Below are 16177 nucleotides of genomic sequence, written 5' to 3'. Positions count from 1 at the left end.
AGGTCTTATTAAATTTACAAATGTGCAAAAACTCTTATACTTTTTGCTTTGACAAAAAGTATATCATTTTATTAGAGTAAACACCTTTTTATAGCTAGATTTCCAAAACTTGAATATAGTTTGAAAACTTTTCAGCCACATCTGTCTTATGAAGAAAGAGGCAACACTGGATAACTTAGCACTCCAAGCAATTTATTAATACTCTTTGAAAAACTTTAAAGAGAGGAGATGCAGAGGAGTTTTTAAAAATAGTGGCATCAGAGGCTGATATATCTTATCTGGTATATTCCAGGAACACTGAATCCTACATTTAGTCCTCTGAGCATCTTTCATCATACCTCCCTACGTAGTGAATGCACACACTGTCACAAATGTTGTGCCTCCAAGCTCAAGCTGAGATACCATCAGCTTTATTTCATACCACTGGTTTTCACAGCAGCACACCTCATGACCTTTAATATGATTCCCCTCAGATCATTTACTCATCATTCCCATCAATTATGACTCTCAATAACTTCATTCAGCAGCAACACAGACCATGAGAGCATCATGAGTGCTCAAAGGATCGCACAGACTGAACAAATACACGCGCAAACCATTATATAATTGAATCATTTGGAAGACCGTTAAGCTGCAGTAATCACTGGGCTTTTGCAGGCTCACCAAGTTTTAATTCAGGATTATTTAACAGCTTCATACCACATAGAAGGCAATTTAATACAGATCATACAACTATACTGCCAAGTATGTACTGTAAGTATGATGGAAACCAGTAGGGATGATATGGCCTCTTCTCAGCAGTGTACAGGAGGTTATCCCTAATTATATAATTAATACAAATGCACTGTGGACCCAGCTTTAAAAATATGAATTCATTTACATTTTCACTTAAACATCCAGTTAATCATTATGAGTAGATGAGTTTGATGGTGGTAACTGAAACACTACTATATAAAAAAGATTTTAACAGCTTCATAGGGAAAATAATCAAGTTACTTTTAGTTTTTTTAAGTGTATAATGTCTACTGAAAGCCTGCAATCACATACAAACATTTTATAGCTGATTTCACAAGAAAGAAGAAATATTTAATACTTGTACAAACTAAATTGAAAACTTAAAGGCCTTATATGATACTATTTAAGACCTCAAGATACTTTCAAACTTGAAGTTGTAACAGAGATATGCAGAATCACATATATGTACATTGACCTCATTTTAGTAATGCTTTTTAGAATTAGTTTTGTAATTTTATATCAAGAAGTCAGAGCATGTAGGCTCACCGGAACATCCCTGGACTTCCAGTATAAAGCTGAGTCCATGAATGTCCCAGCCAAAACTATGAGATTAAAACCCATGGAGTAAAAAAGAGTGTACCTTCTCTGCTATGATCACAACACAATAAAAAGTCACAAAATGTAAAAAAAAAACACAGTTTATTAACATATTTCATACAGATACCACATATTTAATTATCAAGTGCGTTGCAGTAAAATCTACCTTCAGTCAGACTATTTTTATTTTTACTGTTTCACCCTGAGGTGCTAACTTGACAGCGCACTCTCTGGTACTGTGGGGAAGAGTTTCTCCGGCTGATGACTCCACAACACTCCCCATTGTGGTAAAACCTATAAAACAAGACCAGAGGACACACACACACACACACATCAGCATCCCAGCGTGGCATCTGACACCATGATGTTTATATCATCAGAGGAAGAATATTTCCTACTTGTTTAAACGTAGCTCCTTGTCTATCTCCTCCAGAGTTTTGCCTTTGGTCTCTGGCAGCATGAAGTAGAAGAAAACTGCGGCTGCCACAGAGGCCGTCCCGTACAAAAGAAATGTCCCAGACAGACCGACTGCATCTGTTGGTGAAAAAAAAAAAGTTTAATACTTTATTTATTGTCATCATTTCATATTATGCATCTTGCACATGTAATATTGGCTACATAGTGATGACAACATTTTATTTGTCAACATAATTAATTAATATGGCAATTAAAATATATATATATATTTTTTAAATAAAGAAAAAATTGATTATCATTTCATATTTGAAAGTCTGCCAGTTTTTCAAGGTTTCCACCTTACTAGAGAAAATCAAAAATCAAATGCAGTATAGGAAAGTGAAGAACGAAAGAATTATTTAACTTTTTTTGTTTTGTCTGTTGAGTTAAGAATAATTTCTGTTTATTTTGGCTTTTAAATTGCTCCTGATTGATTTTCGAGCAGCATTACACTTTTTAAAAGCAGATCTTTTTCCTCAGAAGACATCTGAACTTTTAGACCAGGAAAAGCCAAGGTGTGTAACTAATAACATTAATGACGTAAGCCACGCCATTGAGTCTACATGCACAGTACCTGCCCTCTAAAACCATTATGTAGCCATTAATATGGGTACTAGATACACCTGTGTTAGACAAACCCTATATCTCCAGTGTAAAATAATACATTATTATATTGACTATCAAGACAAACGTAATTGTTAAAGTTGGTAATCAGACAGGTTCAATAGGCCAGCAGACGTTTTGAGTTGGTACAATAAAAAAGCACAGGTGTAATTGATTACAATGGCTTCATGATTCCAAGCCCCTAGTAGTGTTATTATTGCTGACTCACTGGCATCATTGCTTACTGGGAAATGTAAATGAAAAAGAACCATCACTAACGTTATTAGTTACACCTGTGCTTTTCTTTGTGTGACCAGTCAAAATAACCATGAAAAGATTGCTCAGATGCTTACCGATAACATTCAAGAAAGTGAATGTGACTAACAGATTGGCAGCCCAGTTGAAACAGCTGGTGAAGGCGAATGCTCTTCCCCTTACAGCAGCTGGAAATATCTCACTGAGGAGAAGCCAGGTCACTGTAAGACAGAAAAAAGAGCTTCATTCTGAGATGTAGTCACCTACAAGGAGATGTGCGGTCATAAGATACCATTTCTAGGTTTCTAAACTGTAAAATGATACATTTTGAGTGAATATACAAACTTGGTCCAAATCCAACGGCGTATGCGCTCACAACAGCCATCATACACATGAGAATGATCCAGTTTACAACTGTTGCATGGTCATTTGGAGATGATCCCAGAGCAGGTTCCAGTGGTTTCTGTCTCACTATATCAAGAACTCCACCTTCCTCTTGTGTGCTGTTATTGAGGAATCTGTGGTTCTTATTAAGAGATGCGTCAAAAACAGACAGATTAGCAACATTTAAAAGAGGTAGAGCCGTTGTGTTAGTGACAAAGTCTTCAGAGTTACAAGGCTTCTTATCATTGGTCAATGAATGTCCACTGAGGAGTCCAATGGTTATCAGACACAATGCCATGACAGAACATCCGCTGATTAGCAAAGGCCTCCTGCCCACTCTGTCTGAAAACACCATGGAGGTCAGAGTAGCGATCACTTTGACCAACCCTAAGCCAAGAGAGGCCAGCACTGCAGAGGCATTGCTCTGAAACCCCACAGAGTGAAAGATGGTGGAGGCGTAGAAGAGAACACTTGGCTGGCCTGTGAACTGCTGAAAGAGCACCAGTCCCAATCCAATGATAGTCCGCGTCCTCATGTTGTCTTCACACTGGAGAAGGTACATGCTGTTGTACTGCACCTTCTTGCTTTCCTTGCTGGAGCTAACTTTGGAGTTATTTGCTTCTTGGTTTTCGACGGCACTCATGAGGTCTCTTTGGGCATGAGAGCAGTCGTGGTTTGAAGATTCCTCATTGCTGGATGGAAGAAACCATATAGAGAAAAGCTGAATCAGTGTTGGTACTATGGCAAATCCAAACATCTGCCTCCACCCTCTCTTGGAGTCGGACAGGATGTAGTTCATGGCGTAGGCTGCCAGGATGCCCACAGTGATCCCAGCTTCATACATTGTTACCAGGAAGCCTCTGCGGTCGGATGTGACCATCTCAGACACAAAGATACAGCAAGACATGGAGGATATACACATGGCGAAGCCCACCGTCATCCTTCCAACCACCAGTGCCGGGTAGGAGCTGACGAGCAGGACCAGACTGCCGATCATGATCAGGACGTTACTGAGGAGGATGGAGTTTCGGCGGCCGTGTCGGTCGATGAGGTAGCCACCTACAACAGAAGCCAGCAGGGCTCCAATCAACAAAGAGCTGACCAGAGCCTCCTGCTGCATACAAGAGAGCCTGAACTCGATCTTGAGCTGCAGCAAGGCACCTGAGATGATGCCCAGCTCATAACCAAAAACCAGACCGCCCAGAGTGGACACCACACTGGCCAGTAGGAGGATGGAGCAACCTAGGAGGAAGGAGACATTCAGATGGTTTACATTTAGATCAAAAGTTAAGTTTACTCACTGCAATCATGTAGGTGGTGAATTTATGAATGTTTATGTTAGAGCAGAACTGCCTTGAGATGCAGTACCACTCATGGCCACAAGATGCTGACATAAAATAATCTGCATCTCTATTTAATTGTATTCAGAAAATGCCAACTGCTATTAAGATACAAGGTCAGTCATTTGTATTCTTCAACACATCATGGTGTCAATAGCAGATTTTACTTCTTGATGTTTTATAACAATTAAAAAGTGTATTTATGGCTTAAAGAGCAGCACATTTCAGAGCTTATTTGCTTGGTTTAAGAAAGTATTAACATCTCACACATAGCTGATTACACTCAGGTTGAACATTCATTGTAAGTAGCCTGCAAGTTGAAGAAGGGACAATATATTAAAGAATTAAGTCTGATAAAGCCTACGTTATCCCCATCTGTCTGAGCCAACATTTATTCATATATGCAACACAAAGTTAATTGATTCAGTCCTGATGTAAAGTATGTAATGTAATGTAAAGTAGCAGAACACAGAATTTGTGTTTGATATTGTACATGGGCCTTTGCAAATTTCATTCTATATCTTTCTTGTGTCTTTTAATGTCTTGTCAGAGTCAACACTGACATGATTCCATCTTAAAATGATTTTCCCAGTTTACTTATGGTTTTTTATAATATTTAAGCAGGTTTACAAATGAAAGACGTGCATTCATCACTGCGACCGCTCTGTAGCTGCTCCTCACATCAACCTATGACTCTTTGATGTGCGCAACCTATTCAGAGCAATGCAAATTCAACAGGCTGAAATGAAATTCAGTACTTATTAATAATAACCCCTGCTTCCTTTTTCTGTAGCAAAATTAAACACACAAATGAATAGACTTCAATATTAATTCAATGTCCCTTAAACTCACAATGCTGCTATCTGCAGCTTTAAAATAAGTACTATGGTATGCATTGATTTTTAAAAGGTGAACACAAATGTATTTTATAAAAAAAGAGGGAAAAAACGTTGCAAAGTAACATGTCTTACTAAACAGCTTTAAAATGTGAAAACTCTCACTTACTAATAACTTACCCATTGTTTCTGTGCGGTTATATGTTCAGTTTAGTCATGTTGTGCAGGTCCAGATTCGTCTCTTAGAAGACATCCTCTGTGAAACATGAGCAAAACATTAAAAAAACACACACCAGTACAATTTCCAGTTCCTATGGTGCTCTCCTGGTCTGGCACCCACAGGGACAAAGACAAAGGAGCCCACAAGAGCCTGTTGCAGTCCCGTCGCCATGACAACCCTCTTGTTGATTGCCATGATTTCATTAGGCAGTCCACTTGAGGTGGGCTCAACAAAAATGCACGGCTGTGTAGAAATCAGTTTTAGCCTGTTTAGTCTTCTAGTTAAACAGAAGATATCTTCAGCTGCCAGTGATGGAGCACTGGGGAATTTGGTGTGTGCTTCTGAAATATCAACAAGATGAATCTACACCACTGTGATAAAAATGACCTTGACACCTCTGATTTCAAAAGAATTGTTGTGCCACAGATGGTAACTGTGAAGACTGTGAAGACTGTGGGTTATTCCAGAGGACAGTGTGTCTGCTCAGGGATCACAACTCTTCAATAGCCTAAATCTGTCTCCCATTATTTGACAATGTTAACGATTCTTTTGAGCTGTATGTTAAAAACACCCTAGAGAAATGATGTGCATGCCCCTTTAAGAAGTTTAAGTCCTACGTCACTTAAATATATGTTTTTCTTCTTGTTTCTACAATTGGATGTTTCAGCTTCTCTGTGCAGAAAGATGTTTGTTTTCATATTCAACATTCACTAAAAGTAGACAGTTTCTCTGACCTTTTAAGGGTCTGTGAACAGGATTTATGACATCAAAAAAGTTTGGTGGCAAGGCCTGGTCCAATATTCAACTTACACTGATGTGATGTGGAAACCTGAAGCCTCCAGTGCACAAACACTGAGAATTTACAGACAGAGTCATTTCTAATGACGAAAAAAGAGTAGATTTAATTTCAAAGTTATAAAAGTAGTAATAATACTTTTTTGTGTGGGAAAGAAACTTCAGACACACATGATTGTTCCAAGAGGAGTACTCCCATGTCTTAATATGTGTCTGGACAGGATCTTGAATCAGCAGTTTAAGCATAATTTCATGTAATTGGCTCCTTGTGTTTTCTGTTAACCAGTCAGAATTCATTTCACCTTGCACTAGACCTGTCATGACAACTATTACTATAAGTTTTATTGGATGATATATTGTCTCAGAAATAATTGTGATAAATTGTATTATTGTCATTTGAAGATCATTTAATACCACTGAAATAATGATAATATAATAGCATCATAATGCAAGGAGGGCGGGGTTGGAATTGTAGAGTGGGTGCTACACTTGTGTAAAAACACAGACTGTCATTATGGTTGAGGACAGAGTTATTTAACTTTAATTCTTCTGCAGTCTCCTCTCAGGACGTACACAGTGAGGAATGGAGGACACTACTAGCTTAGCCAATGTGACATGAATAGCCTCTTAGCTGCTAATGTGAAGTGTGGAAATACTGAGGTCAAAAAATGATCAAAGTCATGTCCATGTATCATATGACAAGTCCATATATTAACATGATGATGCTGATAATTATGTTATTGTACATTACGTCAATAATGTAATTATTGTGACAGATACCTTGAACACAGAAACATAACCAGATCCCTGCATCAGTACAGTGGGACCAGATTGCATTAACAATTGAACGGATCACTTTAAAGCTCTAATGGGCCTTTTGTGCAGTTATATAGTTATATATAACACATTGATTTTTCTTATTGCCAACAAATATCATATTTGGAGCCAAAACAAGTATTGTATGTATCCAAAGCCTGATATATCTCAATTCTGATGCATTATACTTTATATACTATTGGCTTGTTTAATCTATAGACATGCATCATAATTCATAAAATCATGTTAATTCTGAATCTACAAATAAAGTCAGATACATTAAGAAGAGGAAGAAAATGGAAACTGTCACATGAAGTACACAAACCTGACTGAAACTGAACCGAACTGAAGTAGGCCTACAGTAGGTCGTCTACTTAAATAAATGCTTTTAGTTTCATTCCATCAATGCTTTTAGCTCAGTTTTCTTTTTTTTAAATCTAACAGAAGCACAAACTCTTGAGTGTTTACAGCTCAGTTCCTGTTATGTAGTCTACAAGTACAGACCCGTTATCTATCAGTCCGTGCTGGAATGTCGGAGTGTGTTATTAACCGGGACGCATGCAGATGTTTATGATGATCTCTGAACACCCTTTAATCCTATCTCTATCTCTTTACATGTAACACTTCCAGGATAGAAAAACACTCACCTTAAAGAGCAGAGGAGATGACACAGAGATGCTCCGGGGAACAAACCTCTAGCCCTTGCAGGAAGTTGGAGCTACGTGGCAGCAGTGTCAAGTTTCATCAGGAGAAACTTTGTTGGCGGAGTTTTGACACCAGAGGCCGACAGTCACCCATGAGCTGCTTGGAAGGATCAGTTAGCTTTAGTTTAGTTTAGTTCGGTGTTTTTTTTAAACCACATAATTATAATCAGAGGCGGACAAAGTACACAGCTTCCTTACTTGAGTAAAAGTACAGATAGGGCCTACCCCTTGCTAAATTTTACTCAAGTACAAGTAAAAGTACTACGGTCAGATGTCTACTGAAGTACTTGTTTTTAAAAGTACTTGAGTATCAAGAGTACAAGAGTACATTTTCTAAATATTGGTTTCGTCTCTCATCTAACCTGACCATGGATTTGACTTTGACTGAAGGTGAGGGAAACGACAAATTGATTTTTTTTTTTTTTTTTTAGTAGAAGTAACGGGTACTCACGGTTATGGATAGATATGTAGTGGAGTAAAGAGTACAATATTTGCCTCTCAAATGTACTTGAGTAAAGTCATGAGTACTCCCTAAAAATGATACTCGAGTAAAGTACAGATCCCTCAAAATTGTACTTAAGTACTGTACTCAAGTAAATGTACTCCGTTACTGTCCGGCTCTGATTATAATCACATGTTGACTGACTAGTTTCAGTCAGTCACAGAGAAGGTAACAGTGTGTTTAAGAATATAGGCTTGTTTAACCCTTAGGCCTACATACTGTATATTTCTCAGTTTTGTAGTTGTCACGATCTGATTGACCACCTATGGCTCATTATACATCATCACAAGATTTTTCTTGGTTAAAGAAGCCAAAGTTCAAATAGGTCTAGAATTAACTTTTTCGTTTTTGACTGTAGCTATAAAACAATTTGTTGCTGGCTGCTCGAAATCCGACTGCTGTTTGATTAGTTTAACCCTTTATTGGGCAAATAATTATATTTGGTAACTTCTGTAAATATCCCAAAATATCCTTCCTTCCTTCCTTCCTTCCTTTCCTTCCTCCCTGCCTTCTTTCTTCCCTTCCTCTTTTCCTTTCTCCCTCCCTCGTTCCTTATTTCCTCCATCCTTCCTTCCTTTCCTTCCTTCCATCTGTCCTTTCTCCCGCCCTCCTTCTCTCCTCCCTTCCTTCTTTCCTTCCTCTGTCCTTCCTTCCTTCCTTTCCTTACTTCCATCTGTTCTTCCTCCCTCCCTTCTTCTCTCCTCCCTTGCTTCTTTCCTTCCTCCATCCCCCTTTCTTCTTCCTTCCTTCTTTCTTCCCTTCCTCCCTCCCTCCTTCTCTCTTTCTTTCCTCCCCCCTACCTTCCTTCCTTCCTTCTTTCCTCCGTCCTTCCTTCCTTCCTTCCTTCCTTCCTCCCTTCCATCCTTCCTTCCTTTCAATGAGTGTCCTATAAAGGGTTAATGTTGAAAACCGCTAATGCTTACACAAGAAATACCGGTTACTGAAAGTTTAATGCTGGCACATCCTGAGATCTACTGTCTTGAATTAAAGATATTATCACTGAAGTTTATGTTTCTGAAGATTCCAGCCTTTTTTCTTATATCTATATAGGGTATTCTTGAAATTTAAAAGAGGAAACTTGTCCATATCCTTTAATTAACAACAATCTACTCAGTCTTGTTTTTTTTGCAGATTAGAGAAATCTGCCAAGAAAATAATAATATGGGAACACTGATCATCAGTGACAATGAATACTCTGACCCAACGAGAATAGCCAATAAAACTTCAGGAATTTCAGGAATGTAATCAATTGTTTTCACCAGTGTCTCAATATTGTTGTAAGGTCGTCCTTCCCCTTGTTTTACAATTGATAGAGATATAAAACAAGGCGGCCCAATTTCAAAATCACTCTTCTTAGTTGCAGCAGAAATACTCTGAATTGTTACCAACAATTCACATTCATATATTGAGTGTCTTTGACAAATAATTGTATTTCATGTGGCAGATGACCCATTTTTTTGGAAAACTGTTAAACAGGTTACAAAGGATATTGAGATGTATTTATTTTCCAAAGCATCTGGTTAACAATTGAACTGAGTGTGAGTTATTAGCTATACATGACTGCCATCTGGTGGCATCATATGGTACCTGTATTAGAATCGCAGTTAAATACAGGACAAGGGTGACGATCATGCAGACATACTGTAGTGCTCATGTGGACGTATCGTTTCATTGTACTTTGCCCTGGGTATCTGTGTTCTCTACTGATACACCTTGGTTTATTGTTGAGGTTATTCCATGTCTTAAAGTAAACCTACTGCATTGTTGTGAATGTGAAAAGCTGTGACTGGTATGCAAATCTACCAGCTTGTTTAAACCTGAGCACTTGTCAAGCTATGTCTCTGTGTAATTTGCAGTTTGTATATTGGGGAGAGTGCAAAATGATCTATCCTGGAGTTTTACAGTAGGGGACAGGTTAACAATGTTTTAGTTCTTAAGTAATCTTAAAACAATAGTCAGATGAAGAAGAGTTTTGACTTGTTGTAGTCATTCCTCCTGCTCATACGGATCAATAGAGGATCCCTTCCTAATGTGCTTTCAATGTGAGTGATGACAGTCAAAATCCAGTCCTCTTTCCTGGAAAAATGTACTCAAAGGTCCACCTGAAGCTTATATGAGGCTTAAGCTATCCAGATTACTAATGAAAAGGAATGAAAAAAATGTTGATGGAACAGAGAAAGATGAGAGGTGAATGCTCTACAGCTCGTTGTGATCCATCTTCTCTTCATGCTGTTGGATCTTCTCTGGGAGGGTCTGAGTCATGAAGATAAAGCGATCCCTCTTCAGGTGCTGACCAACTACCTGCTCCTTTACATCAATTGCCAGGTATTCTTCATCTACTCCATACTTTGGCCAGTGGACAAGGCCGTGCCCATTAGGAGACCTACAAACACACACACACACATTATACACACGTTTGTCTTATCTCCATGGCTATTATTAATTATAATGAGGGTTAATTCCTACCCTGTGCGAGCAAAGTTGCCCCAGTAGCTCATCACGGTTCTGCTCAACTCTTCCTCCTCTTCTGGGCATGCATCTAAAATAAGACAGTATAATCAAATGAAACAGAGAAAACCCAGATCTTGGATTATTATTGAAATTGTGTTTTTTACATTACACTTGCCTGCTAATTTGACATGAGTGGTAGTGAAACAGAATCCGAATACTGTATAGATTTCATCTGCATGGTCACTCCCAACAAAGCTTGGCCTTTTTGCCTGCAAGAATTTGGGAGGATGCTGGTACTCATACAGGTACACGGGGGCGCCTGCATCTAAAAGACAAATATGTGTGATGTCTTGTTTATAAAAGTGTGTGACACTAATAGTTATATATAGATAGATTTCCATATTCTTGTATAAAAAGTTTACCTCTGTGAACATTTGCAGTCTTAATGGCGGGAATGGTGAACATGATGTCTCCAATCATCTCAGTATAGCCATCTCTATTTTTCACACGATCTTCACCAGTTCCAGTATATTCATCTACCATCAGATCTCTGATGACTGCATCTTTGGGCTGGAAAAAATAAGCAACACTGTCAGAGAAACTTGAGCATGGTGATGCAGAGTATTATGGTAACGTCAGGCAGTGCTTGTCTTACATCAGGGAAGAAGAGGGACAGTATGTTCACAACCTGCTCCCGATCCATTCCCTCTGTCCAGTTTGAAGGAGCAAAGGCCTAAGAGAATAAGCAGAGGTAATTAAAATTTCAAATTAATGGGCTCATCTGGAAATGGGTATGGTATTAAATCACAAAACTTTAACAATTCAACATACACACTTACATTGGATAAAAACCAGCCCCCTTCATCATTGTTAATACCAGTCATGAACGGTACAGTAAGAAGTTCATGTTTTTGGAACAGCTCAGCCACGGGTCTTGTCAGAAAGTGTCCATCAACAGTTACACTAAATCGTAGTTTTACATCCTTGAGACACAAAACAGTCACATGAACGTGAACATTTCACAGAAACCTTGCAGAAAGCATTATGGGCTTCACATACATACAGTATTATATATAGAAACTCACTTGCCCAATGGTCACAATAGTATCAATGTCAAGGTTTCTCATACAATCGGCGATCTTCTGTGTGCTTTCGATGCTACATCCAGATGCATTTGCCACGAACTGAGGACAGATATCAGGGATTCATCTCAACAGTTTAAAGAAATAAACAAAGATGTGTTGTGATATTCTCAACATTGTGCTCTGAAGTAAGTTTGCACATACACAAAAAACTAATAATAACCTGCGTTGTTGGTAGAGGATCATTTATCATGATCACATCCATTGCAGCAGTGCCACTCTCTGCAATGGCTTGGTGGAGCAGGCCATCAGACAATGGTGAGAGAAGCTGTTAATTCAAGCAAGAGACATATGAATGGCTCTGTGGACAGTGGCAACTTTGCAGTGAAATAATTGCAATACTTCATCAGCAGATTGATCCTCACCAGGAGGGACACGCTCACTCCACCTGCAGACTCCCCAAATACAGTGACTGAAGTTGGGTCTCCTCCAAAGTTGTGAATGTGCTCCTGGATCCACCTCAATGCTTGTACCTGGTCCAGCAGACCAAAGTTCCCTGATATGTGCTCATCTCCTGTGCTGGATAGACAATACAGGCATATTCTATAAGGCTACGTTTACACTAACTGCTAAACTTGAGTCAATTTTGAGTTTCGATTGACATGTGCTGATCAGATACAGAGTATAATCATAGTATGTCTATTCTAACTGTGTTTAGAAACTTCAGCCCTTTTACCTGAGAAAGCCCAAAAGTCCCAAGCGGTACTGGATTAGAACTACAACCACGTCCTGGTAAGCAGCCAAGGCTGAGCCATCATACACTGAAGCTGAACCAAAACCAAATCCACCACCATGGATCCAAACCATAACCTGGTCAGATGAAGAAAGACTTTGGTGCTTTTTACTTCATTATAACTGAGTTGATCTTGTAATAATTTCAATCAAACTACATTAAACTGATGAAAAATTATAAATTGGCTTTGTCAATTATTGACAACTTCAGTTGCAGCCTGATAGTAAACATAGAAATTATAATTCATATTGACATTATGGACCCTTTAAAAGTATGGAAACCAATCCATCAAACCACCTTCTCAAGAAACACTATACAAACTTATCCAAAACTGAATCTCAGTAGCTAAAAAGCATCACTTCCAATCTGTAGCAAAGAGTTCTTACTGGGAGTTTGGCATCATGAGCTCTGGTTGCAGGAGTGTAAATGTTGAGGTAAAGACAATCTTCTGAAATATCTGGGACAACTGCCAGCATATCTAGGAGAACCTGCTTATTTTGAATACACCTGGGGAAAAAAAGAAACACTTATGTGTAAAAAACAGATATAATTCCTCCAAGTACAGTATCCAAAAAGTGGAGCAGAGGATGCCTTACATGGGCGGCTGCTGGGTGGCGTCTCTCACTCCTTCCCATCCCTCTACAGGTTGAGGTGCAGCCAGTCTCAGAGCAGGGCCTACAGGCGGCTTAGCAAATGGGACACCCAGGTAGGCATGGACACCAATGTCTTTCCCCTTTACACTCACATACTCACCTCTCAGGCTCCCAAGCTTTGTGTGGACATCAGGTGCTGTCAGGATATTAGTACTGAGTCAGAATCATAATGTAGCAAAATAAAGTAAAAACAACAATGATTGAACTGATTTCAAAAATGTTTTTTCTTCCTTGTGTCAGAAATGTCTACACAGATATAGGTTATGGCCTGTTGGGAATAGAATAATAAAATAACATTTTGATTCTTGCGGTGCTGATGACTCTGTTTGCCATGCTGTTGGTATGATCACTCACATGCCCATAACTACTGTACCAGTAGGGTGGCAATCCTTTCTTGACACCTTAGTCCTGCTGATCTCACATTTAGAGCATCAAATAGAACAGAAATGGTCCAATTCAATACAAACTGACACAGTGTAAGTTTTATATCCTCCATCACCATGAAGCTAGCAAAGAAACGATTGCCTCCACCTTGCTTGCTTCTCAGGGATAGGATTTCACAATCAGGCTCTATTTAAAGTCTGTGTAAAGTAAGAATAAATATGTGTTCTGAGTTTGACATACCACAGAAAAGAATGTTGTTAACCACCCTGCCAAATTTGAATGACTAAAAAAAAATCGCCAAATGAAAAATGAATTAGGCTTCAAAGTCGTGTAAAAATCAGCCTCTTTCTCTGTTCCCAAATGCTGTGGGTGTGGCCGCAGAGTTGGTTGAAGCCCCGCCCCCTACAAAGTGTCACCAGTCAATCAAAGTCACCACCTCTACCAGAAACATGGACGCTATGTCTGAGAGCTTTCGGCGGCTAACTGTAGACTGTAGTAGTGTGTGCTGTACAACAGCAGGGGTGGGTTTATGCTAACGAGCGCTGATTTTCAGACCCGCCCACTAAATCCTGATCACAGAAATCTTAAAACACAGTTTGTGAAGCCTAGCTCCACAATTCAAATCTAAATGGTTGAAATGCTTTTTACACCTTTTTTAGAAATACATTTATGACCTATTTAATGCGTTTAGAAGAAAATGTCTGAATTCACTTTACACAGTCTTTAAGTATGTAACCTTGTGATAAGATCACTGAACAGTAGGCCTACTTCAAACAACAAGCAGTCAGCCCGTAAAGTTATATATAAAAATAATATTTTATTACAATTGTGTCAAGGCATAAAAAGGAGTTATTCTGTACAACACAAGAATAGAAATCGCAAAAGGAGACAAACTGGATATTCACCTGACAAACACTATGGAACAAGATGTATAAAGTGCAGTAGTGCTTTGAGGTTCACACAACCACCAGATTCATAATAAATATATCACAGTGATGTTGCAAGGCAACTAAGTTCAAAATGAATAAACTACAGTGGACTGGAGCAGATTACTTGCTCAACGATCACTCGGTATGGTGCACTGATTACAAACACTTCACAAGACGGGACCTGGGTCTGGTAACTGGTTTCATACTGCTTAACACTGGCTCACACATACCGGCTACTACCCCACTCAGTGAGACTGCTCGGCCGACAACAGTGTCATAGCCATGGAAAAAAATGCTAACTCAATACCTGGCGTCTCGGCGGACCACAAGGGGAAAGTGTTTTTCTTCCGCCTAGTTTCGCAGGTAATTATGTCTTTTTTTAAAGTATATTTTTTTGGGCTTTTTGCCTTTAATGACCAGGTTAGTAGAGATAGACAGGAAACAGAAGGCAGAGAGGGGGGCAATGACACGCAGGATAGTACCGCTCAGTGCAGAATTCGAACTGGGGTCGCCTGCAGCGAGGACTACAGCCTCAACACATGTGGCAGGCGCTCCTCCCACTGAGCTAAACTCCGCCACGCAGGTAATTATGTCTTGACTACACACCTGGCCAGTCAAAATGTCCCACTTGGCCACAAGTAGGTCACCTTGAACTAAGTATGATCAAATATGAAGGGTTGAGGTAGCACCAAAGGTTAATAATGGACCCAATCTCAATCGTCTAACAGATACATTCAAGCAAGATATCTTGAATTTGTCATTTTTACTAGCACTGAAGGCACAATACATTTTTATTGTTCGTGTAATTGTGTAAATGAGAAATTAGGTTGCTCTTACTTACCAAAGAGTTCTGCAGCAACATGTATAAATACAACAGAGAATAGAAAGAAGAGAGTTTGGTGTGCCTGGAACTTCATGGCTGTCATCTCTGCAAATTGAAACACTCAAAATCACAAAATGCTGCCCTAGGAAGCTCTCCCTTCCTGACTCTGACAGAGATAGTGCTCAGGTTAGTATTATCAGCAGGATATCACGTAACTGCATGCAATATACAGTTATAACACGGCAACAGCTGACCTCTGAGCAGACTTTCCTTCTTTCAACTTTCAACTTTAATTAATTAATGTCCCCAAGGGGCAATTTGTTTTGCAACAAAACAGAATAGACACATAAAAACAACACACACCTGAGTACAGTAATAATACAGTGGTCAACCACACAAGGAGATGCAACCGCAAATCAATAGCAGGACAATAAATAACAATAAATACAATACATATATAAAGTGCTGAGAAGAATGCCACATGTTTAATAGGTAAATTAAAAAAATAAAAGAACAAACCTGAGGCCATAGTAAAAACTATAAACCTCATCCTGGAGCCAGAGGGCAAAGTCTGAAACTCAGTAAATAGGGGTTGGCTGGCTTCTCCTGACTATCTTCTGTCCTCCTGCCTACATTGCTCATTGTATTGTGTTAAGTGTTGGTTCTCAGCTGCAGGCAATGCTGGTTTCTCTTTAATCTTTTAATAACTGTGATTTTACAATGGGGTGTGCTAACCCCTTTAATTTTGTATTCTGCCCACCACTACCACACACACACGCACACACTTTCAATTCTGTGTTAAAACAATGCATGTCATAT

At 39.1% G+C, this 16177-nt stretch overlaps 2 protein-coding genes across 3 annotated transcripts; both read right to left on the bottom strand.

The window, feature by feature from the left end:
- Positions 1-1438: 1438 nt before the first annotated feature.
- slc2a10 (solute carrier family 2 member 10) lies at positions 1439-7740 on the bottom strand. The gene is made up of 6 exons (XM_053315413.1): positions 7685-7740; positions 5387-5462; positions 2992-4272; positions 2745-2867; positions 1731-1866; positions 1439-1626 (listed from the first exon to the last, which is right to left on the bottom strand). Exons 2-6 carry the CDS (start codon positions 5388-5390, stop codon positions 1530-1532), a joined length of 1641 nt encoding a protein of 546 aa, XP_053171388.1. The 5' UTR covers positions 5391-5462; positions 7685-7740; the 3' UTR covers positions 1439-1529.
- A 1523-nt stretch (positions 7741-9263) lies between these two features.
- LOC128355161 (fatty acyl-CoA hydrolase precursor, medium chain-like) lies at positions 9264-15953 on the bottom strand. 2 transcript variants are annotated; one of them, XM_053315400.1, is made up of 13 exons: positions 15878-15953; positions 13166-13358; positions 12956-13076; positions 12513-12646; positions 12202-12355; positions 12000-12104; positions 11780-11878; positions 11534-11677; positions 11350-11427; positions 11117-11264; positions 10870-11019; positions 10710-10782; positions 9264-10626 (listed from the first exon to the last, which is right to left on the bottom strand). In XM_053315400.1, the coding sequence occupies exons 1-13, from the start codon at positions 15906-15908 to the stop codon at positions 10440-10442; spliced, it is 1617 nt and encodes a 538-aa protein (XP_053171375.1). In that variant the 5' UTR covers positions 15909-15953; the 3' UTR covers positions 9264-10439. The 2 variants fall into 2 exon arrangements, with proteins under 2 accessions (XP_053171375.1, XP_053171374.1); XM_053315399.1 differs by lacking the exon at positions 15878-15953 and adding an exon at positions 15377-15507.
- Positions 15954-16177: the final 224 nt, after the last annotated feature.

Source organism: Scomber japonicus, chromosome 3 (genome assembly GCF_027409825.1).
Source record: "Scomber japonicus isolate fScoJap1 chromosome 3, fScoJap1.pri, whole genome shotgun sequence".
In the NCBI taxonomy this organism is placed as follows: Eukaryota; Metazoa; Chordata; class Actinopteri; order Scombriformes; family Scombridae; genus Scomber; species Scomber japonicus.
Note: the sequence above shows the minus strand (reverse complement) of the source record. Positions and strands in the feature narration are given on the sequence as shown.